Below are 22,589 nucleotides of genomic sequence, written 5' to 3'. Positions count from 1 at the left end.
CATTTTTTTTAGATTCTCATTTCATCCATAATTTCCAAATACCGAACCTTTACATGATTCCCCCAATAATATGTATTCACATTAATTAATAATTATTTTTATAAATTGAATTTAGTGCATAAAATTAATTAATTTATATAATACATGTATTTTAAATAATTTTATTATTTCAAAAATATATTACTAGTTAAAAATATTATTAAATACAAGAAAATATGGGAAAATGCCTCCTCAAGAGACGATTTTAGCAAAATTGGATTTAAAAAAAAAAATTGAAATCGTTTTTTAAGGGATGATTTATGTGGTAAGGTTATTATTATTATTTAAAAAAATTGGAAAATTCCTTCCCATAACCGGAATCTGGTGTTGCAGGAGCCAAACGGCTCGTCGTTGAGAATACGGTGGTACACATGTGCAACACGTGCACCTGACTCCTCTTGCCCACTGAACTGAGTCACACAAATCACGACTGGGCGTCAACGTCCTCAAAAACCAACAGTGACCAAACCACCCCCGCCTTATCTTTAAAATATCCTTCCTACCCTGCTTCTAATCTTTGTTTCTACACCTAAGCTCAGGAGCCATCAATAGTTCTTTTCTCCTTTTTAAGGCGGTTTCTTCCATTATAAAATATTAGAATATTAAATATAAAAAAAATCCAGACTAAAGGAGTTGAGGAGAATTGAGTCATTTAACATTGGAATATTAAATTTTGTTTACTTCATGACGAGAACTACGAGGTGGTGGTCCGCCGCCGTCCGTTCCAACTCGGAAACACACATTTCGCACGGAACTGTTCATTATTGACCAAAATACCCTTCCACGTTAAACTTTAAGGCATCGTTGGAAAAGTATTTTTGTAAATATGGGCAAAGAAGAGGACTATTGAATTGCGTCAAATCCAGGGTTACCTATTTATTGCCAAGAAATGCATATCCGATGCTCAAAATAAAAAGTCCAAACTTCGAAGCCCTTAATAACGATGAGGATCGACAACGCTACAAACGTTAGAAATTCAATTCAAGAATTTTAAGCACCATCGGAGGGAAAAATAGAGAGAATTTTCCAGGAAAATTCCTACGAAATTAGAGAGTGGGGGCAATCTCAGTACTCAGCTGTCCGATTGCTTTCGTCCTTTATCGGTTGATTGTGCGGACGAGTTTCGTCGGACCTGGCCAATTTTAAAGTTTGAATCTGTGAGTGTCAGCGTGTTGAAAAATTCCTGCATTTTCTAAGAATTTTAATTTATTTTTTGTATCTGCATTTTTTGGGGTGGGGGGTGGGGGGTGTGGGCATTCTTTCAAGTGATCTTGATTATCAAGTTGCAGTGTAGTTTTCTTTTTTCCTTTCTTCGTTGTCAACTTTTTGGGGGCAATTTTCTTGATAAAGATTGACGTTCTGGCCTGTCTGTTTCGTTGCTGAGAAAATGAAGGATATGAAAAATAAAAAATCGGAATTTTAGTACTATTTTGGGTGTGGGTTGGATAAAGTTCTTTTTTCTTTCTTTCTTTCTTTCTTTCTTTTATTCTTTTTTTTTTTTAGTTTTCCTGTTCTCTTTTTCTCTTCTTTTCATTTCGCTGACCAAACAAATGGAGCGACATGGTTGCAATTCAATTGGAAATGAAATTGAATTCATCCTGGTTGTGCTGTATGTTCTTTGTTCCTTTGTTGAATCCCTGGTCCCAGTCTTCAATTTTCTCATATGTTTATTTGGAATTTTGAATTGCATGCAGATTTCAAAGAAGAAAGAGAATCATATAATCAACAAAGAGAACCAAATAAATTGCAAAACTCATTGTGTTGGTCTTTGGAGAGGAGTATTTATACTAATCTGCTGGATTTTTTGATTTGAGAATAAAGATTTGATACTAGATTACTATTAGGGCTTTGTCAGTATTTGTAATTTTGTGAGGTTATTAATAGCTTCATCAGATGAATGTGGTTGGTATAGTCGGGAGCTTAATTTCACAAGGTGTTTACTCTGTTGCCACTCCCTTCCATCCCTTTGGTGGGGCCGTTGATGTAATTGTTGTTCAGCAGCAAGATGGGACCTTCCGAACCACACCTTGGTATGTTAGGTTTGGTAAATTTCAGGGTGTTCTCAAAGGTGCAGAAAAGATGGTTCGCATCAGCGTCAATGGTGTGGAAGCCAAGTTCCATATGTATCTTGATAATTCTGGAGAAGCTTATTTTATCAGGGAAGTTTCTAGTGAAGGTAAGGGAACAAATGGGATTATAAAGGAGTCAGATGGTTTAGAAGTTATTGATGATAGTAGCAAAGACAATGGTGACAATGTTACTGTTAATACTTGTAAACTTGAGAGTAGTGTTTCTGATCCTGGTGTGGTTCAAATTAGAGATGAATGTGCTTCCTCTGGTGGCTGGCTTGAGAGAGTGGAATCTGATAATGACCGTAGGTTTTATGAATTCCAAGATGACCAATCCTCTCATGAGGGCTCAGTTGAGTTGTCTGAATATGGATCTAATCAATACGAGAGTTTTGATCATGTAGGTCATTTTGGGGAATCACGGGCTTTGGATTCAGAAGTGGTGTTGGTGAGCGTGGATGGTCATATACTGACGGCACCCATCTCCTCATCAGAAGGGAATACTGAAAATCTGCAATTAATCACACCTCAGTTTCATTTGGGCCCTGGTGAAGGGACTGACTTTTGTGAAGGTAATGAGGAGTTTAGTGCAGGTGAAGGTCCATGGGCTGCTGGTTATCTCAATGAGCTGGACTCAGCTTCAGCTAATGTTGATTCTCAAAATGTTTGCAGTGTGAATAATGATAACAGTGCTTTCGGTCATCAGTTAGAAGTTTGTGAAGGAGAGAAGGAAAAGGCCTCTCTAGCTGACAGAACCCAGGATGTTGCAACCCAGGGAAGAGGTCCTTCCATGCAGAGTAATTTAGAAGATAAAAATATCAGTATAGAAAGGAAAGATGTTTTTAGGAGCTGTTTGGAACTAACAGAATTGGCGACGCAGGTTGTGAATGGTGATATCAGACATCTTAATTCTTCATTGAAGGTCCAAGAAGGCATGGAAAATTCACAAGAGAAATCACCTCAAGGCCTTCGAGCAGTTGATGACACTGAACATGGTCATGTTGTTCAATTCAGTAATGACGATGAGTTATCTTCCTGTAATCCTGAATCTCCTTGGAACACTACATCTCCAGATCTATGTGTTGAAGTTGAACCCAATGAGAAAAATGAGTTGAGCATGGAACATATTGAATTGGACAACATGTCTGTTCCTTCTGTGCGTAATGATCCAGAATGGAAGGATGAACAGTTTGGTATGCTGGCAGTGGAAGGGACAAATGGTAGCCCACAAAGACCTGCACCAGAAGACGCATGTAGTAAAAGTGAGACCGTGGAAACTCAGGCAACAATATCTTGTGAAGGGATACAAACAGATTCAAGCATAAGTAAGGGTCTCCTACTTGTCCTCATTGTAATTTTTGGACTTCCCTGTTATTGCTTGGTTGTATTAGATTTTTCCTTTTTCGTTTGTTCTTTTAACATCCATCTTGATCTTGCAGGGTTTGAGATCTCTCTTTGTGGGAAGGAACTTCGTGCTGGTATGGGTTTGGTTGCTGCTGCTGAAGCCTTTGAAGCACAGCGCATCTCTGAGGAGGAATTTAAAACTTCTGCACCATCAATTATTAAGAATGAAAACCTAATTATTAGATTTAGAGAGAAGTACTTGACATGGGATAAAGCTGCTCACATCGTTCTTGGAATGGCTGCATTCGGTTTAGATTTACCTGTTGAGCCCAAAGATGCAATTCCTGTGGAACAGGATGAGACACCAAAGGCCAGGGGTGGTGATTCTAAAATTGCAGCCACTTCTTCTGGGCGTAGATGGAGGCTCTGGCCTATTCCTTTTAGAAGGGTTAAAACCCTTCAGCACACTGACAGTAACTCATCAAGTGAAGATGTATTTGTTGATTCTGAATCTGGCTCACAAAGCACACATGTAGAACCAATCCCACCATCCCCTGGTGGTAGTGAGACTCCGAAGAAGCAACTTGGAAGGACAAATATCCCCACCACTGAGCAGATTGCATCTTTGAACCTAAAAGAAGGTCAAAATATGGTAACCTTCAGTTTCTCTACCAGGGTTCTTGGAACACAACAGGTCTGATATTGGTGTCTAATATTCAAATTTCAATTTCAATATGTAAAAAGTCTGTTGGATGCCTTTCTGTTTCAACTGCTAAGGAACTTTCGCTTTTGACAGGTTGATGCTCATATTTACTTATGGAAGTGGAATGCAAGAATTGTAATTTCAGATGTTGACGGGACAATAACCAAGTAAGGCTCCCGAAGTCTTTGTATAGATTAGGCTGATAAATATGATTGCTGTTGTAAATTGCTTGAAGCTGCTGGTAGTTACTGATTGTTCCACCATCCCTTCTTTTAGCGTGTTCTCCATCTATCATGTGATCCACTTTTGGCCACATCGATATATTCATAAAATGGTCTATAGGTCCATAACTCCCCTGATTAAGTGCATAAAAGGTAGGTAGCATTCCATAATTTTAGCTAACAGGTCAAAGTTCTTGCCCTTCAAGGCTTCCTTGTAAAGGATGCGAATTTAGGAGGCCAGATAATTAAAAAGTCTAGTACATGAGCTAATGCAAAGCATATCGCTTTATCAAAATTGCCTTATTTTATAAAAAGAATCCCAAAGGGTTTGACTTATTGGTTTATCAGAATTGCCTTATTTTACAAGAGGAATCATGGAGTGTCTGACTTCTTGTTTGAACCCTTAAATCTAGTTTTCTGACATTTCATGACCAAGATGTGAGCCCTAGTTAGTTAAAATGGCATTTGGCAAGTGGCTTATTTCAGTTTAGATATTTGCTTTTAATTCCTCTTGCCAATCTTCGTGCTTACTTCTATGTATTTAAAAAGTGTTTTATCATTGTTAGGGCTTTAAAATTAATTAAGCTTGATACACGTTATTGACTCACTATCTAACAACTTCAACTTTTAGGTTAGTTGGTAGTTTAACATGACATTAGAGTTTTGGTTGTCAAGAGGTCATGAGTTTGAACCTCACTGCATTATGTTTATTTCTCATAATTTATTGAGTCCATGTGGAAATCTAAAAGAAGGTTGCTCGTGAGGCAAAGGGTTAGAGCTTTAGCCCTTTGCCCCAAATTAACAAGGTGTTGGCTCCTTAGCTCTTAGTCTAAGATTAATTAAATAAGCTCTCATGGAGTCTTAGAGTTTTAGCCTTTATTGCCAAATTAATTAAATAAGCTTGATATACATTATTGACCTACTAGCTAGTTTAAGCTTTTAGTTCAATTGGTAAGTTAACAATCATCTCATCATTTTTAAAGATTGATAAAAAGTTTGTTGATTTATTTTTTATTTTTTTTAATTCTAAAACACATAACTTTTCATAACTCCATAGACAATTCATTGGAAATTGTAATTTGCACTCATGCTTGTTAAGTACTTATGATTGTTGCTAGGGGCCTTAATGAGTAGGGTGTATTATTCGATTTGTGTCTTTGTGGTGTGTATAGTTTATTTTTTTTAAACTTTTTTTTTTTTATTTTAAGGTAAAAGAAATTGTATTAAAAAAGCCTAAAAGTATATCTGATGTATACAAAACCAAAAAAAATAGAGGGATATACAAAAAACCACTCATTCTCCTCACGTACAACCTAACTAATCGATAAAGTTAAGTAAAGACAATGAGCTAGAGCTTAAATGCACCCTGGCTCGTTGCAAGAACATGTGCATAATGATGCCCTTGAGGCTTGGCTCAAGTGGTAAAGAGATGAGGAGAGTTTGTGGAAGGATCCAGATCCAAGTCCCAATTTGGACAAAAATTTACCTATCAAAGAAAAAAAAAACATGTACATGAAGGACCGTAAAATAGCTTGGTCCGTCAAATCATAATCTTTAAAGGCTTGTTGGTTTCTCTTCTTCCATAAGGTCTAAAATAAGCACAAAGAAGCTACTTTCCATGCCTTCTTCCTTTTCTTCCATACAAAGACACCCTGCCAAGTAAGGAGAGCATTTGTGATTAAGAAAGGCATTACCCATTGAACATAAAAAAATAGTGAATATAAGATGCCACAACATGATTGCCTTAGGATAGTGAAGGAGGATATGCTTTGTTGACTTCTCTTCACCTTTACATAAATAACATCTACTTGGTAGACATCAACCCCTTATTTTTAGTTGATCTAGAATTAGATTTTTTTCCTAAATTACCTCCCAAGCAAAAAAGCTAACTCTTATTAGGACCCAAGGATTCCACACAATGCTTGTGGGGAATCTTTTTAGAAAGCAGCCTGCTAAGGAGGAGTAAAAGGATTTAACTATAAAGGTGTCTCCCTTTGATAACTGCCAAGTCATGACATCCTTAGTGCCCTTTCTAATCACGTGCAATCTTCTAAGCAACTCTTTCATCCTTTTTGATTTCCAGTTTGTCTCATGAACACTGGAATCCAATGACCCATTTCCCCTACTTGCTGCCACATTTGGTCTACCTAGGCTTCCTCATCAGAGGCTATTGAAAACAACTCTTGAAAAACCTCAATCAGGGTATCCTCCCCACATTACCTATCCTTCCAAAACGTTACCCTCCAACGATTTCCTACTCTAAAACCAACTCTGTTGTTAAACTCCTTTCATCCGTTTTGAATCGTCCCCCAAAGGCCCACACCATAACCTTTCTTCCAAGCTCTAGAACACCATCCTCCTTCTTCTTTGTACTAACTTACAATCACCTGTTTCCAAAGAGATTCATTCTCAGAAGCAAATCTCCAACACCGTTTCCATAAAAGGGCCTTATTTAAAGTCGACAATTTTCTAATACCTAAGCCTCCCATTCTTTTCATCTAAGCCAACAATTGACCAATTCACTAGGTGGGGCCTACTTTGGAACTCTCTTCCCTCCGAAAGGAAGTCCCTTTGAAGCTTCTCCAATCTAAGGCTCACTTTACGAGGAATTACAAAGAAAGACATATAGTAGATTGGTAGGTTAGATAAAATGTTTTTTGCTAAAGTCAATCTCCCTCATTTTAATAAGTATCGCCTCTTCCACAAAAACAAGTTGTTTCTGAAATCTTTCTTCCATTGCATCCCACATTTGTATAGACTTGAAGGAAGCTCTCAAAGGGAGCCCTAAATAAGTAGAAGGGAGAGAATCTACTTGATACTCCACCATCCTGGCCAAATCTTCTGTATTAGAAACCTCCCTTATTGGGATCAACTTACTTTTATCTAAATTAATTTTTAAGTCAGAAATTGCCTCAAACACTCAAACCACATGAACACCCAACTCAAAGACTCCAAATCTCCTTGTTTGAGTCACAAAAAATCAGAGTATCATTAGCAAAAAGAAGATGGGAAACATTACCATACCCACTTTTCTCCCACTAGCTAAGAAACCCTGAATGAAACCTCCTTTCATAGTAGTCTTCAGAATACTAGAAAATGCCTTCATTGCCATAATGAAAAGAAAAGAGGAAAGAGGATCTCCCTGTTTCAAGCCTTTAAAACGTTGGAAGAAACTTATAAGGGTCCCATTAATCAAAACTAGAAAGCGAGCTGAGGAGATGCACCACCGAATCCATTTTACCCACTTAGCCCTAAAGCCCATTTTTCCATGATTGCTAATAAGAAACCCTAATTCACATAATCATAGGCCTTTTTAATATCCATTTTGTAGATGACCCACCTTTTTGAGCTTTTTTGCCTTGAATCTAAAGCCTCGTTTGCTATAATGATTGCATCCAAGATTTGTCAGCCTAAAACAAAAGCGTGTTGGGAATTTGAAGTCAGCCTCCCCAACACTTTTTTTAGTCTATTAGCCAAAATTTTAGCTAAGAGCTTATAAAGGCTTCCCGTTAAACTAATAGGATAGAAGTCCCTCAAATCCTCTACGCCCTCTTTTTTAGGAAATATCACAATAAAATTGGTATTAAGGTTTCTCTCAAAATGACCCAAATCATGAGACTCTGCGAAGAAGCCTATAACTTCATTCTTGACAATGTCCTAACAAAATTGCCAAAAAGCTATGGTGAACCCATCCGAACTAGCATCTTTGTCCCACACAAGGTGGTAAGAGTTGCAAGAACCTTTTTCTCAAAAAAGGGATCCTCCAAGGGCCTTGACTCTTGACCACACAAAGAGGAAAAATGCAACTTGTTGATACTTGGTCTCTAATCCTCGGTCTCTGACAAGATGCTTTGAAAAGTGTTAACCACCTCCTCTTTTTCTCATCTTCCTTAGTTAACCTTCTTCCATTCACTTTGATAGTAGACAAGAAATTTTTTTTTCTTTGGGGTTAGCCATTTTGTGGAAGAACCTTGACTTTTTGTCACCTTCTTTCAACTATACTCCTCTTGACTTTTGCCTCCACGAGGTCTCTTTTATACATGCACACTTCTGAAAATCTCCATAGCCCTTCTTCTAGCCTTGGTGTCTTCAAGGGAAAGACCCAAATCTCTTTCTTTGGGTATCCTAAAAACGAATTTGAGCGAGTGCAACATTTTTTTTTGAAGATATATTCCTGATCACTTCTCTGTTCCATACTTTGAGGTCCTGCTTTAGTGCCTTTAGCTTGCAAGCTAAGATGTGACTATGTGAGTCATTGAAAGTGTAGCTCGTCCACCAATTCCTAACTAGGTCTTTGAACCCTTCCACACTCAACCACATGTTCTCAAAACGAAAGGGAATTTTTCTACCCTTGATTCATCCTCCATCCAGTAGAATAGGGGCATGATCAGAAGTAGGCTTGGGCAAACACTGATAAAGACCATTAAAATAACTCTCCTACTCTTTTGAAACTAGGAAGCGATCTAGCCTATAAGAGGAGCTATTATTCAGGTCACCACACAAAGTAGAATGACGCCTTGTGAGAGGTAAATCCCTTAGTTGAAACTCTTCAATTATCTTCGAAAAACATCTCATTGCTGATGACATTCTCAAACAATTTCTATTTTTACAAGGAAATCTGACCATGTTAAAATTCCCTCCAATGCACCAGGGATCACTCCACAATCCCCTAATATCACCAAGCTTTGCCCACATGTCTTCCCTCTTAGTGTTACAAACCAGCCCATACACTAAAAAAAATACCCAAATGAAGTTGTCATCACAGTTCTTGACTGATAAGATAAAGAATACATTCCTATTTTGATCTTCAGTAGCTCCAACACTCTGCTACCCCAAAAAACCAAAATCCCCCTTACATGACCTCTAGAATTCACACTTCCCTACTTCAAGAATCTGCCTATTCCCAGATTTCTCACCAACATCTCTGACATTTGCTGAACCTTGGTCTTTCGTAGGCAGAAGAGGTTTACCCTTTGAGATCTGATAAGGGTTTTTACTACCTTTTGCTTATCCACGACATTTAATCCTTGGCATTCCAAGAGAGGATCTTAATGTTCATCAACAAAACTTGTACGGTTCCCAAAAGACTTCCTTCTCTTTTTTCTTGTCCCCAAAGCGAAATCATAATTGATGGAACACTATAGCTTGCACAACACTCTCTTAAATCTAGACATAGATGCTGATACTTTCTTTTTTCCAAGAGCAAAGCTTCTAACTTTGTTTTTTTTTTTTTCTCTAAAATTTCACTCTCGAATCCTCCAACCAACAACTCTACAAACCTACTAAAGGCTAGCAGTTTCCCAAACGAGTCCTTAGAACAAACCTCTCCACCAATCCACTAGTTTCAACACCATAACCAACCCTCGTACTGAAACCCATTGTCTCTACTACCAATCCATCTACTTGAATAATACTCAAAGGCCCAAGCTCCAACACAACACCTTCCAAAGGGGTCCCACTCATAACCTCCCTTTGAACCAAAGGCCCCATGGCTTCATCCAACGGGATTGAGGCCAATAGAAGAGAAAAATTAGTAGAAGAAGAGAGAAATGAGTGATTTTCCCACCCAAAAGAAGAAGTGGAAGGATAAGATGAGCTTAGGAAACGAGAGGCTTCCTCTACTAATGCAACATTTATAATGACAAGGTGTAAGGGATCTACACTAGTATAATGTGTCTACTACACTGACATCTTCCTCGTCCTCGACGCAGCTAGGGGAGATTGTACAAGGCTATTGATATCTTCCTCATCCTCCACTAACACAACATTTGTGGTGTGTATAGCTTGTATGCATTGATGACATAATTTCTCCCATACATCTCTTATATCCAAAAACTGATTAGGATAATAATGTTTCTTTCAATCTTATGTATATGTTCCCTTTACCTATATATGTGAACACATTTGTGATTGATATATGCACATGTTCATGATTGATCATGTGGTAATATTCAAATCTTCATATTGAAACTAAGATTGGGTGTTATGCATATTGTGTAAGGCATCATGGATGGAATCACTTAGTTGAAAAACTCATTGATGTTGGATCTTAAAATTTCCACCACTATGTGACCTTCTTGTGTTATAGAATAAGGTGAAGAAAATAAAAATTGGCCAAAAAAAGAAGAAAATAAATCTTTGATAATCACATCAAGGTTCCTTGGTAACTCTTTGTACTTTCTAAGCAATCACACTTAGAAAGAAGACAATCACACCTTAAAAAAAAACATAAGATGCTAAAAATTTTATTAAATTCTCCTCCCATTTTGAAAGATTACGTTGGTATATATGGACTTGCTAGTTAGAGTGCCCAATTGGTTAGGGCGAATGCTAGAATGTGTGGTAGAGGTTCTCGGTCTTGGGTTTAATTTCTATTGTTGGTTGAATGCCTTGGATTACTAGGTGTTGGTTATGGCTAGTGTAATGAGCACCTCAAAGTTTGGGTCCCATGGAGAGTCCAAAGGGCTCAAGCATTGAAGATTCCTTGGTTATCAAAACACACACACACACACACACACACGTAGGTATATATGGACTCTTATCACTTTCTTCCTTAATAGGATAATTTTCCTAGCTTCTTATTTTTCCTTTCAAAGATAAGAAAAGATATAGGGAAGAAATATTATTTAGGAACTAAACGACATAGAAACTTCTCTAATATGATAAAGAAGATTAAAAGAAATAGAAACTTGACAAAAGGTCAACCGTTAATTAAAATAGAATTTGAACAAACTAAAATAAAAACTAAACAACAGAAGTCTACTAAAAATCAATCCTACTATAAAAAGACTCTGAATAGGAGAACGAAACTAAATGATCTTTGTCTTCCTTTCTTTGTGAATGAACCCTAGAGTTTCCTTCCTCATCACTTATCTTGTATTTTATGTGAACGAAGTAACATCCTTCAAGGTCATTTTTAGTTTTAGAGCTAAACGACCTTGAAAAATTGGGTGATATTTGAACATCCTTTGCAGCATAATAACAGCTATAGTAGATCTAGTTTTGACTTTGCATTGTGGTGGCTCACAATCAAATATAGATTTGACGTGGCTCATGAATTACCCTAATGTGTGTTTTTCAGGTCTGATGTTCTAGGTCAGTTCATGCCTTTAGTCGGAAAAGATTGGACTCAATCTGGGGTTGCTCGACTTTTCTCGGCCATTAAGGTATGTCCATGTGTAACCTCTGAATATAAGAAATCTGCATCTACCTGAATGATCCTTCTTATGTTTGGTGTAGGGGAATACTAGATCCTTGTGATGGTCTTGAAAACTCATCCTGCCATCACAATGTAGCACAGAAAGATTGATACTTTGTTTGTAGTAAAATTTAATTCTATAAACCTCCATAATAAAGGAAAGTGGTTTTCTTTTCTTTTCTTTTTCCCCCCTCAATTTGAATTTTTGGAAGACAATTTCTAGGCTGCTGATGCAACCTCCTCTTAAAGTACTAGCAAAACCATACGCACATACATAAATAGAAGAAACCATATAGCTGATTTGATCTTGTTTTGACCCTAGAAGTAAAAATTTTACCAAGACAATCCATTGAGTTTCCTACTTGTGAAGTTAAACAGCCTATAAGTGAGGGAATTTATGATTAGCGCACATTCTGTTCTAAGAGCTCTCTAATAACCTTGCAAGCTTGAGGTTTGGATGGATGCAAGTGTTTTTTTTTTTTTTTTCCCCTTTTGTGCCTTGTATACTCCCTGTGCGTCTGAGTTGCACCCCTATCTTGATTGGGGTCTAACTAAATCTAATATCTTTAATTTGCCTATAAAAGAAAAGTTATTAATTCAATTATTCAAGATGTTGAAACCTAAATAGGAGTAATTCTTGTCTGCAACAATTTTAGTATACAGCAAATTAGAGACATATTAATAGATGCCTAAAAGGAGGGGCTGTGATGTGCAATAAGTATATACAACAATCACAAACCAGGGAAAAACCTAACATTAAACAAAGCCTTCCCTTAAACAAACTGTAAAAAATGAACCTGAATGGATACTCACACCACTCAAACAAAGATTGAGAAAAGACTAAAAAAAAAAATGCTTGATTGGAATGCTCCAAGCCTTCAAAAATCCTTTGGTTTTGCTCTTTTTATATGCACCAAAACAAGCATAAGAGCCATCTGTAAACGTTCTTCTTTATCTTGGCCACAAAACTACAAGGAGAAATAAGCAAAATATCCTTTACTGACTGAAAAAACACCCAAGAAATGTCAAATAAGGATGACACTATAAACTAAGAGCCACAATAGATTATAGTATGGTTGGTGGACTCATCCCATAGCTTGCACTGGCAACACCTATAACCAGAGATGAATCTCATTTTGTCAGTTGATTTGTTGTAGGATCTTCTCTCACATTGGCCCCAAAATATAGAACTCACCTTAAAAGAAGCTTTCAAACCCCCACACCTTCTTCACAGGAAACGAAGCAGAAAACCCTGAAGATTTACCAATTTACGGAAGAATTTAACAACGAAAACCCCATTCTTAGCCACCTTTCATGCTGATCCCTGCATCATGTATGAACTATTGTCATCTTTATATGCTGAAGAAGTGAATCCACCATTCCAACTCCCTTTCATGAATACTTGTCAAAAGACAAGGGTTCCCAAGGTCTTGTTAACCCATAAATTAGGCATCAAGTGTTTTTGTTTGGCATAATGCTGAACAAGACAGGTAAACAGTCTTGCAACGACTCCCAACAACATTGTGCCAAAATCTTCTAATAGCTTTGTATAGACCTATCATGTATGCTTCCTCCCCCTCATTGACAGAATTTTTTTTTTGATAGGCAATCTTGCTTGACAGAAAATTTCCACAATAACTTACTTGGTAAAGCCTTGTTCAAGATCAAAAGGCTTTTGATACCCAGCTTTCCATTTTCCTGAGTAGACAGTTGACTACTAAGTGCAATGTTCTATCTAAAAGGCCATATCTCATAGAAAGTTCTGTTAAATCATTTTAAGTCTAATCCCAAACCGCCTTAAAAATCACAAACAGGAACATAAACTAAATTGGTACTTGGAAAGATGCATTAATAATAAGCATAAGTTGCCTCCTCCCCTTCCCCCCACCCCTTAACAAGAATTGCTTCTTCCACACTGTTTGTCAACAGAATTGTAAACCAAAAAAGAATTGAATGTAATTCCAAGGGAAAGACCTAATACACTATGCCCAACTTTCCTACCTAGCACCTAAGCACCAATGCTGACCAATCCACTTTACATTCAACTCCCACCTGAATGAGGTCACTCTTCTGCAAATTAATTCTAGTCCCAACGGTACTTCAAACCAGAAAAATATCAACCAACCGTTACTAGCCTCACAAAAGCGGGGGAAAAAAAAGGAAAGAAAAATAAAAGAAGAAAAATCTTCATAAAAAAATAACAAGAGATCTCTACTCTCCCTCCTCCTAAAGCCACTAATGGAACCATTCACCATCACCTTAAAAAAAACATCTGAAGGCTGCCTTTACTAAGGCAAGCAAGTGGGAGCAAAGTTGCCTCAGACCTCTCAAACTTTGAAAAAAATTTCAATAGTCCCTTTAACCAACACCAGAAACCTGACAATGGAGAGATACCAAATGTATCCCATCCTTGTAACCACTAAAAGAAAAACCTAGTCCACATGGTTGTAAACTTTTTCAATGTCCAATTCACTGGTAGGCCCCATGCTCGAACTTTTTCTTCTGAAATCTATGGCCTTATTAGCAATAAGGCCAACAGTGAAATTTGCCTCCCTCCATAAAAGCGTTCTGAACTTCCCCATGGTCTTTTTTAGCCCACTTGCCAAAATATTCATTGATAGCTGGTACAAACCCCTAACCAAACTAATTGGCCAAAGACTTTTGATGTTTGTTAGGAACTGACATAACAAAAGTAGCTTTATACTCATGAAAATCACAATGGAAATTCATAACTTCTTTCCCAGCAGTTTGCCCCAGAGACAACAAACTCAATTTTCTAGCTAGAGTAACTGAATCGACAAATTGAAACCTTCTGGAACAATGATGAAACTTGATGAGTGCCATTTTTTACTCATCATGAAGATGGCCTAGCCAGGTTGTTGGCCTTGCAGTTTAATTTTCCTTTGCCTTCTCCTCATGCTTTGGTATGGCTCCCTGTTCTTCTTTGTATTTCTGTTTTTCTCAATAAAATCTTCATTCCCTTAGGCTCTGTTCAGATCTTGGAAGTTTTGAGGGAAAATAGGAGTAAAAAATGGAAGAAAATAAAAAAATGGATTTAAGCTTAATAAATTTTTGTTACATAGCTCTCCAAATTTACTTCTCTTCTTTTCCATCCAATATAGGAATGAAGAATTTGAAAATTCATCAAATTTAAAGTAGTTTTTGTTGTATCTGATTTTCCTTTATACTTTCCACAGTGAACCAAATAAGATAATTTGGATTCCTTTTTTACTTTTTTTACTTTCCCTAATGCTTTCCTAATACTTTCTGTGATCGAATCTTAACTTAAAAAAAAGCACTGAACAAGTGCCATTTGAGAATACATGCAAATGTAAAACATACTTCATAACCTTTTCAACAAGAAAGGACATGTAATAAAGTTGATTTGAAAATTCTTTTTCTATTTGAGAGAGACTTGGAGATAGAACTTTGAAGATTTTTCTATGAATTAATTAAAGCTTTCCAAGTAATAATCGTAGTCCAAATATGCATTTTTAAGTTTTACGGGAATGGGCTCAGGGTATTATAGATGAGCATCAGCTTGTGTTATGTGGCCAAACATTTATATTTATGGAAAACAATTGCAGGAGTGCGAGTTGTTTATGCGGGGCCAACTCCCAATTCCAACAACCTTATCAATTTTAGGATTCTATGCTAACAAATCCATCAAAATGTGTGGTGTAGGATTGATAATTGTAGATTTTAACAAGTTACCCTTTTACTTATCATATATATATATATATATATATATATATATATATATATAGGTTTTAACAATCTGGAATCTAGATTAGAAATTCAGGTGGGGAGTGGTTTACCCTATGCTAAGCCTGTTCAATCTGTTTCTGAATAAGTTACAACTGAAGGTCTAGTTCTGGGATTAGTCCATAAATCTGGCATGAGTTCTGAAGCATTGTGTAAAACTGATTTTTATTTATTCATTTATTTATTTTGATAAGCAAACAGAGAATCTATTGAAAGAGTGCCAATGAAACGGGGCACACCCTAAATATATAGGAAGTAGATACAAAAAACAAAATAAGGGATACCACCAGGTATTTGCAAAACATAGCCTCAAAACCAAACTATTCGCTGATAAAGCAATCAATGAAGGCCAACAATGAGAAATTTCCCATATTTAACAAAACTTTGGATCAATCAAAGAGGGAATTAAAAGTCTCCTTTAACCTCTAATCTACAAGTTCTTCTCCATTAAAGATTCTGCTATTTTGCTCTTTCCAAATACACCAAAACAAGCAAAGGGAGTGCCATTTGCCAAACATAGCGGCTCTTCTTATCTAATCCCTTAAACTTCCACTCGAGGAGCAGATTTCTCACTTGAGCTGGAAACACCCAATTTTGACCAAAAATTGATAAAAGGAACGTCCATAACACCTTTATCTTTGTCTAGTGAATCAAAATGCAATCAACAAACTATTCACTCTCTTTGCTAAGACTACATCTATTTACTATTGTTCAGGCCCTTTTCATTAATATGTCTAAAGTTGAGATTTTCTCCCAAACCGTTTCCTAAGTGAAAAAATATGATCCCATAGAAGCTCAAGAACCTTGAATTTCTTTAGAAAGTCTACCCTAGATTCAGTACACAAAGAACTTTAGAGTGACTTTACACTAAAGATTTCCTTCCTTTCCTCCTTTCCCCACCCACCTATCCCACCAAAATTTTGTACATCTACCATTTTTAACCTGAATAGCTATCCTATGACTAAAATCCTTCAATTCTTTTCTTATGTTTTTCCAAAGACTCGTATCAACTCACAAGTGTTCCACCCCCTAACTAGTACCCTAAACTTTCCTTGGATGATCTTCCTTTGGAAGCATTCTTGTTCAAGGGCAAACTTCCACAACCATTTGCTGAGTAATACCCAACTAAGAACCTCTAATCTTCAAATGCCTGAACCTCTAAACTTCTTATCTTTGCAAACCCTAGACTACCTTACTAAATGCATCTTTTTGGCTTTCCAAAGATTTTTCCCACAAAAAATCTCTTTGAATCCTTTCTAATATGATCCCTCACTTTCTTGGGCATCGCTAAAAGGGACACAAAATAGATTGGTAAGCTCGAGTGAGTACTCTTAAAAGAACTAATCTTTCTTGTTTTGACAAATATGACTTTTTCCAAGAAGCCAATGTTGACTAAACCTTTCCTCCTTAGCATCCTACACAACACAATATTGAAGGCTTCTTATTTATTTGAACACCGAATATATAGTAAAGTTCGTTTGTTTATTCCTGTTTTTTCATGATTTCCTTAAGAATTTCTTAATTCTTTGCAAATGTATATTGAAATATTGTTATTTTTTTGCTAAAATATGCTTTTTAAGATTCTTAGATGGTCTTTGTACCACTAACATTGTATATTTTGTTGTATTGGTTACTAACGGTTTAATGCATGAGTAGCCTCATTGAGTATCATGATGTTATGGACATGTGTTTTCTATTTGACTTCCCACTCTAACATACTATTGGTCATCATTACTTTGAAGTAGTTCAAAGATTTAATAGATATGATAAGTTCCATCAACTTCTTCCTTCCCTTCCTTTGCTAGAGGCAAGTTTGAAAGGAGCCTAAATGCCAAGACTTCCTTCTCTTTCTTTGCTATAGGCAAGTTTGAAAGGAGCCTAAATGCCGCTTTCTTGGCTTTAATTTTGAAGAAAGTGGGTGCCAAGGACCTAAGAGACTTCAATTCAATTAGTTTAGTGGGTGATCTTTACAAGCTCCTTTCAAAGGTTTGGGCAGATAAAGTAAAGAAAATGGTGGGAAAGGTGGTGCATAAGTTCCATAATGCTTTTGTAGAGGGGAGACAAATTTTAGATGCAACCCTTATAGTGAATGAAGCTATTGATTCATTGTTGAAGGATGGTTCTAGTGGTGTCATTTGTAAGTTGGACATTGAAAAAGCTTATGACCATGCCAATTGGGCTTTCTTGTTAGTGGTTATTGAAAAAATGGATTAGATGGATACATTGGTGTATTTCCACAACAAAGTTTTTAGTGCTAGTGAATGGAACACCTTTAGGTTTCTTTTAGAGTTTGAGGGGGTTGAGACAAAGGGATCCTTTTTCCCTTTTTTCATTTGTTCTGGCCATGGAAGTGTCGAGTTGCTTGTTGGTGAGGGCTAGGGAGAGGAGGGGCGGGGTGCGGTTACTTATTTGGTTTTCAAGGGGGGCGGGGGGAAAGGGGGTAGAAGTCTCGCATCTTTTGTTTATAGATGATACTTTGGTCTTTTGTTAGGATTCACAAGATCAATTAGTTCATCTAAGTTGGCTACTCATTGCATTTGAAACATTATTAGGGATTGAAATTAATTTTGAAAAAAGCGAATTGATCCCAATTGAGGAGGGTGGGGCTACAGATGTAGATGCTTTGACAATAGAATTGGGTTGTAAAGTGGGGAAAATTCCTTCTTTTTACCTAGGATTGCCCTTGGGAGCCCCTTGCAAATCTGAAGCAATTTGAGACAAAGTGGAGGAGAAGTTTCATAGAAGACTATCGGTATGGAAAAGACAATACCTCTCGAAAGCGGGAAGACTTTGATTAGAAGTACTTTGTAGAGCTTGCTAATCTACATCATGTCCTTGTTTGTAATCCTTAGAAAGGTAAAATGAGATTAGAAAAAATTCAAAGGGACTTTCTTTGGCAAGGCAGGAGTTTGGAAAAGAAGCTTCATTTGGTTAGTTAGTCTATTGTTTACATAGATTAAAAAAAATGGGAAGGGGGGGTGGGGGGTTGTGCTTGGGTATTAGAAGCCTTTCTTTGCTGAATCAGGCTCTCCTTGGAAAGTGGAGTTGGAGATATGTTTTTGAAATGGATGCCTTATGGAAGTAAATTATAGAAGGGAAGTATGGGAAGGAAGGAGCGGGCCGACACCCTTGTGAAGTTAAGAGGTAGTTATGGGATTGGTGTTTGGAAAGCTATAAGGAAGGGGTAGGATCTCTTCTTTAGTAAAACCCTTTTTGAAGTGGGTAATGGCAGAAGGGTTAAGTTTTGGATAGATAGATGGTATGTGGAGGAGCCCTTGTGTAACCCCTTTCCCTCTTTGTATGCTTTGGTTTTGTCAAGGGAAGTTTGGGTGGTGGATTTGTGGGAAGACTTAGGAGGGGGAGGACTTTGGTCCCTGCATTTCTCAAGGCATGTTAATGATTTTGTAAGTTGTTAAGAATTTTTTTTCAATGTTGCCAGCAAAGAAGATTAAAAGGGAAGTTAATGACTAGGTGATTTGGAAAGAAGGGAAAAAAAGACTATTTTCAGTCAAATCCTTTTATGCAGTCTTGGAGGTGGGGAGGGTGGTCCTTTTTCCAGAGAACATTATATGGAACCCATGGGTCTTGTCTAAGTTAGCTCTTTTGCAAAGGAAACAAATTGGGGGAAAGTAGTAACTTTAGTAATCTCCATAAGAGAGGGCTAGCACTGATGAATGGATGCTATATGTGTAAATTAGAAGGAGAATTTATGACATTCTTCTTCATTGCTTCAAAGCAAGGATTTTTTAGCACATTATTCTCCTTATTCAGTGTAGATTGGGTGATCTCTTCCTTGGTCAATGGTATCATTTTAAGCTGGCATGACTCATTTGTAGGGAAGAAAAGGAAAAAGGTGTGGAAAGCTGCCCTTTTTGCATTTTTTAGACAATCTGGCAAGAATGTAATCAAAGAGGCTTTGAAGATAAGGAACAAAATGATTAGAAGTTAAAACTTTTTAAAAATTTTTTTTATGAGAAATGAAGATAAATATTATTGATAAGAAGGATGAGAGGTCCTTCTCATAAACATACAATACCTGATCAAAGAGAAGTTAAAACTTTTGTTCCTATATAATTTTTCTGCTTGGGTTAGCTTGTATATAAGTGAAGTGCAGGTTCAATGCCTTTGTTTGATTTTGTAGAGTGGGTTGGGTCCTCTTTAGTGTCTTATGTGTATTTTTTTTTGAGGGCTTCCTTTGGTGGTCCTTGTATTCGTCCTGTGTACTTTGGTGTACTCTTTTCTATTACTAATATATATATATCTTTACCTATCACAATAATAATAATAATAATAATAATAATATATATATATATAATAATCCATTGATGGATCTCAAAATGTGGCATCCCAAAACCATATTTCACTGGATTGTTACCACCTTATGGATGCAGAGGCCTTCTTTCAATACTTGTTCTGACACCAATATCCAAATTACTTATACAATTTATTGAGATATTCTGTTCCTTTTGAGGTTTTTTCTTTATATATGGTTGTCGGTTTATTCTGTAAATTATGATCTTTGAGTTGCATTTGGAGTGTTTGCAAGAATGGCTAGATCTTGTGTTATAATTAATAATTATTGAATTCTGCATGTACTACAGGAGAATGGATATCAGCTACTCTTTCTCAGTGCACGAGCAATTGTTCAGGCATATCTAACTAGAAGTTTTCTACTCAATCTCAAACAGGTGTTCTTTTTTCACTTGTCTTAAGATTAGGTGGTCATTGTTCTTTGGTTGTTTTGAATGAATTAAACAATGAGATGATGACCCATGGTTGAAGTTAAAAGTTCCTTATATTTTCACATCAACTACAGCATGGCTTTCTAGTTTTCGGTGTAGAGTTTGCAAACATATCCTACTCCCTACATTTGTAACATTTTGTTTCAAACAAAAAAAGAAACAAATCCATAGTATTTTGTCTGTTTTAAAGATTGCCTGTCATATGCTGAGACCTATATCATATCCTAGTATTTGGGACCATATCTGACATCTCTATAGCTATTTGTATGTGCTAGTTTTCTGTGTCACATGCTGTGGCTTAGATCAAATCATAGACATAAGTTATCTTTCCGTGGTTCCCTACCGGTGATCTCTCTTGCCCTCTGGTAGACGTGAGGTGTCAGCTGTGCTGCTATCATGCTAAAAATATATGGGCAATTGATAGCACTTTTATGTTTGCAGGATGGAAAAGCTTTACCTAATGGGCCTATTGTTATTTCACCTGATGGGTTATTTCCTTCATTATACCGAGAAGGTGAGATCTTTCTCTTTGGATAATTGTTTGCTACTTCTAATCATCGATCTGCTTTAGCTTCACATAAATACCGTCAATAGTTATTTATAGTTCTAGGTCCCTAGTGTGAAACACTCTTGAGCTCTGGGGCAGGCAATGATATGTTTTTGAATGTTGACTTTTTGTAGATTTTTCCTTGTTGCTTCTGTGTAGAGGCACCATGTTGTTTACTTGTTCATTCATCAATGTACTCCTAATCCTTTAAAGTAGAATGAAACAAGAATCATCTATGGAATTTTTAATCAATATATGCTTCCTAGGTTTCATTATTCCACTTTTGTCTGCTTATTGATGCTACCTGCCTTTGTTCTGAAGAGAAATTGTAAAGTTCATCATTGATTGAATTTTTTTTCTCAATTACTGGTGGCAGTAATTAGAAGAGCGCCTCATGAATTTAAGATTGCGTGTTTAGAGGTTAGTATGAGAAGGCCGAACCTCTTAACTGTATGTGGAATGGATGAATTTTAGTAAAATGCTCATTCTTTCAAACAATTTCATAATTTATATTTTAAAATTATGTTTTTGCAGGATATTAGAGCACTTTTTCCTTCTGATTACAATCCATTCTATGCTGGTTTTGGAAATAGAGACACAGATGAGCTCAGTTATAGGAAGATTGGGATCCCAAAGGGCAAAATATTTATCATCAACCCTAAGGTACTTCACCAATATTTTTCATGGCCTACCATCCTGGGATTACAAGGGCATTTTACTTGAAATTTTCATTTGAACTTGACAGGGTGAAGTGGCCATTAGTCATCGGATTGATGTGAAATCCTACACCTCTTTACACACTCTCGTCAATGACATGTTTCCCCCAACTTCATTGGTAGAACAGGTAAATTTTACATATTTCATGTTTTGAAAATAGATAGATGGGGAATAGAACAACAAAGTGAACAAAGGAATCAAAGCCTGTTTAGGAACGTTTTCAAAAACGGTTATGTGATGTTTTTTAGAACAAAAGTCTATTTGGAAACTTGGAATGTTCTCAACCTATTTTTGTGTTTCCATATATTTCTTAAAAATAACTTTTTGTAGTGCTTTATTTTCAATTATTCTTCATATTCGTACAGTTATATTTTAAAATAACTCATAAAAAACAAGTGAAAACAACTGAAATAATGAAAATATTTTTTCAAAGAATCAAAACAAGTTCTCAACAAATTGTTTTTTGTTAAAAAAAAATTACCACATGGTTTTTGAGACAGGAAAATAGTTTTTTGTTTTTAAAAACAGAAAGCTATTTTTAAAAACAGTTACCAAGCAAACTCAAATTCTTTGCTACTGTTAGAGCTCTGTTTATGCCTTCTTACTATTTGGTAATAACTCTATTGTTTGATATTAGCCTTTGCAGGAAGATTTTAACTCGTGGAACTTTTGGAAAATGCCATTGCCAGACATTGAGTTATAGGCCATAAGTATTAGAAAACGGCTCTTTTCTACCATCTATATGATCAGTGGCTTTGAAGCTTGCGTATATTGTATTCATACTTGGCATTCTTTCTGCCTGCCCCATCTTTAAGCTCAAATTGATGTTGGCAAGCTCGTGGTCATTCTCTCATGTCATAATTCATGGTAACAGACTTGTATGGTTCTTCTGGGTATTGGATGGGTCATTCAATGAATAAAGACAGCTATAATGCCTGCATATTCCCCTTTCATTTGTTATCTATAGAGTTGAGTCTTTCTAATTCGACTGCAAATGGACACGTTTATACAGTTACATTGTTGCGGTTGGATGAACAGGTAGACATGCAGAGCTGCCCAGTGGATGATCAGTGGCTTCTGTTGTTGACATTAAATCCAAATAATTTTAACTGATTTTCTTTTTTCTCAGTTGGTTTGTAATATTGTCTGCCTTTTCATGGAGTTCTAAATACTCTAACATTGATTAACAAATTACCAACACCTAATAAGTTAAAGATTTTCTTAGGTTAGTAAAATTGTTTTGC

The 22,589-nt window shown here is 36.5% G+C and overlaps 1 protein-coding gene across 4 annotated transcripts; it reads left to right on the top strand.

The window, feature by feature from the left end:
• Positions 1 to 910: 910 nt before the first annotated feature.
• On the top strand, positions 911 to 22,298 carry LOC100255086 (phosphatidate phosphatase PAH1). 4 transcript variants are annotated; one of them, XM_002274210.5, is made up of 11 exons: positions 913 to 1,196; positions 1,734 to 3,433; positions 3,548 to 4,146; positions 4,249 to 4,322; positions 11,458 to 11,542; positions 19,941 to 20,027; positions 20,523 to 20,595; positions 21,005 to 21,048; positions 21,163 to 21,291; positions 21,374 to 21,472; positions 21,992 to 22,298. In XM_002274210.5, exons 2-11 carry the CDS (start codon positions 1,933 to 1,935, stop codon positions 22,046 to 22,048), a joined length of 2,748 nt encoding a protein of 915 aa, XP_002274246.1. In that variant the 5' UTR covers positions 913 to 1,196; positions 1,734 to 1,932; the 3' UTR covers positions 22,049 to 22,298. The 4 variants fall into 4 exon arrangements, with proteins under 4 accessions (XP_010653494.1, XP_002274246.1, XP_010653492.1 ...); XM_010655190.3 differs by having other exon boundaries at positions 915 to 1,196; positions 21,983 to 22,298; XM_019221788.2 differs by lacking the exon at positions 913 to 1,196 and adding an exon at positions 1,541 to 1,648 and having other exon boundaries at positions 21,983 to 22,298.
• Positions 22,299 to 22,589: the final 291 nt, after the last annotated feature.

This window comes from Vitis vinifera, chromosome 8, assembly GCF_030704535.1.
Source record: "Vitis vinifera cultivar Pinot Noir 40024 chromosome 8, ASM3070453v1".
Lineage (NCBI taxonomy): Eukaryota > Viridiplantae > Streptophyta > Magnoliopsida > Vitales > Vitaceae > Vitis > Vitis vinifera.
This window is presented reverse-complemented; position numbering and strand designations above follow the sequence as displayed.

Coding starts and splice junctions, on each gene's coding strand:
- LOC100255086 (XM_010655190.3), top strand. CDS start 1,933: ATGAATGTGGTTGGTATAGTCGGGAGCTTAATTTCACAAGGTGTTTAC. Junction 4,323..11,457: donor GTTGACGGGACAATAACCAA/GTAAGGCTCCCG, acceptor TGTGTTTTTCAG/GTCTGATGTTCTAGGTCAGT. Junction 20,596..21,004: donor TCCTTCATTATACCGAGAAG/GTGAGATCTTTC, acceptor TACTGGTGGCAG/TAATTAGAAGAGCGCCTCAT.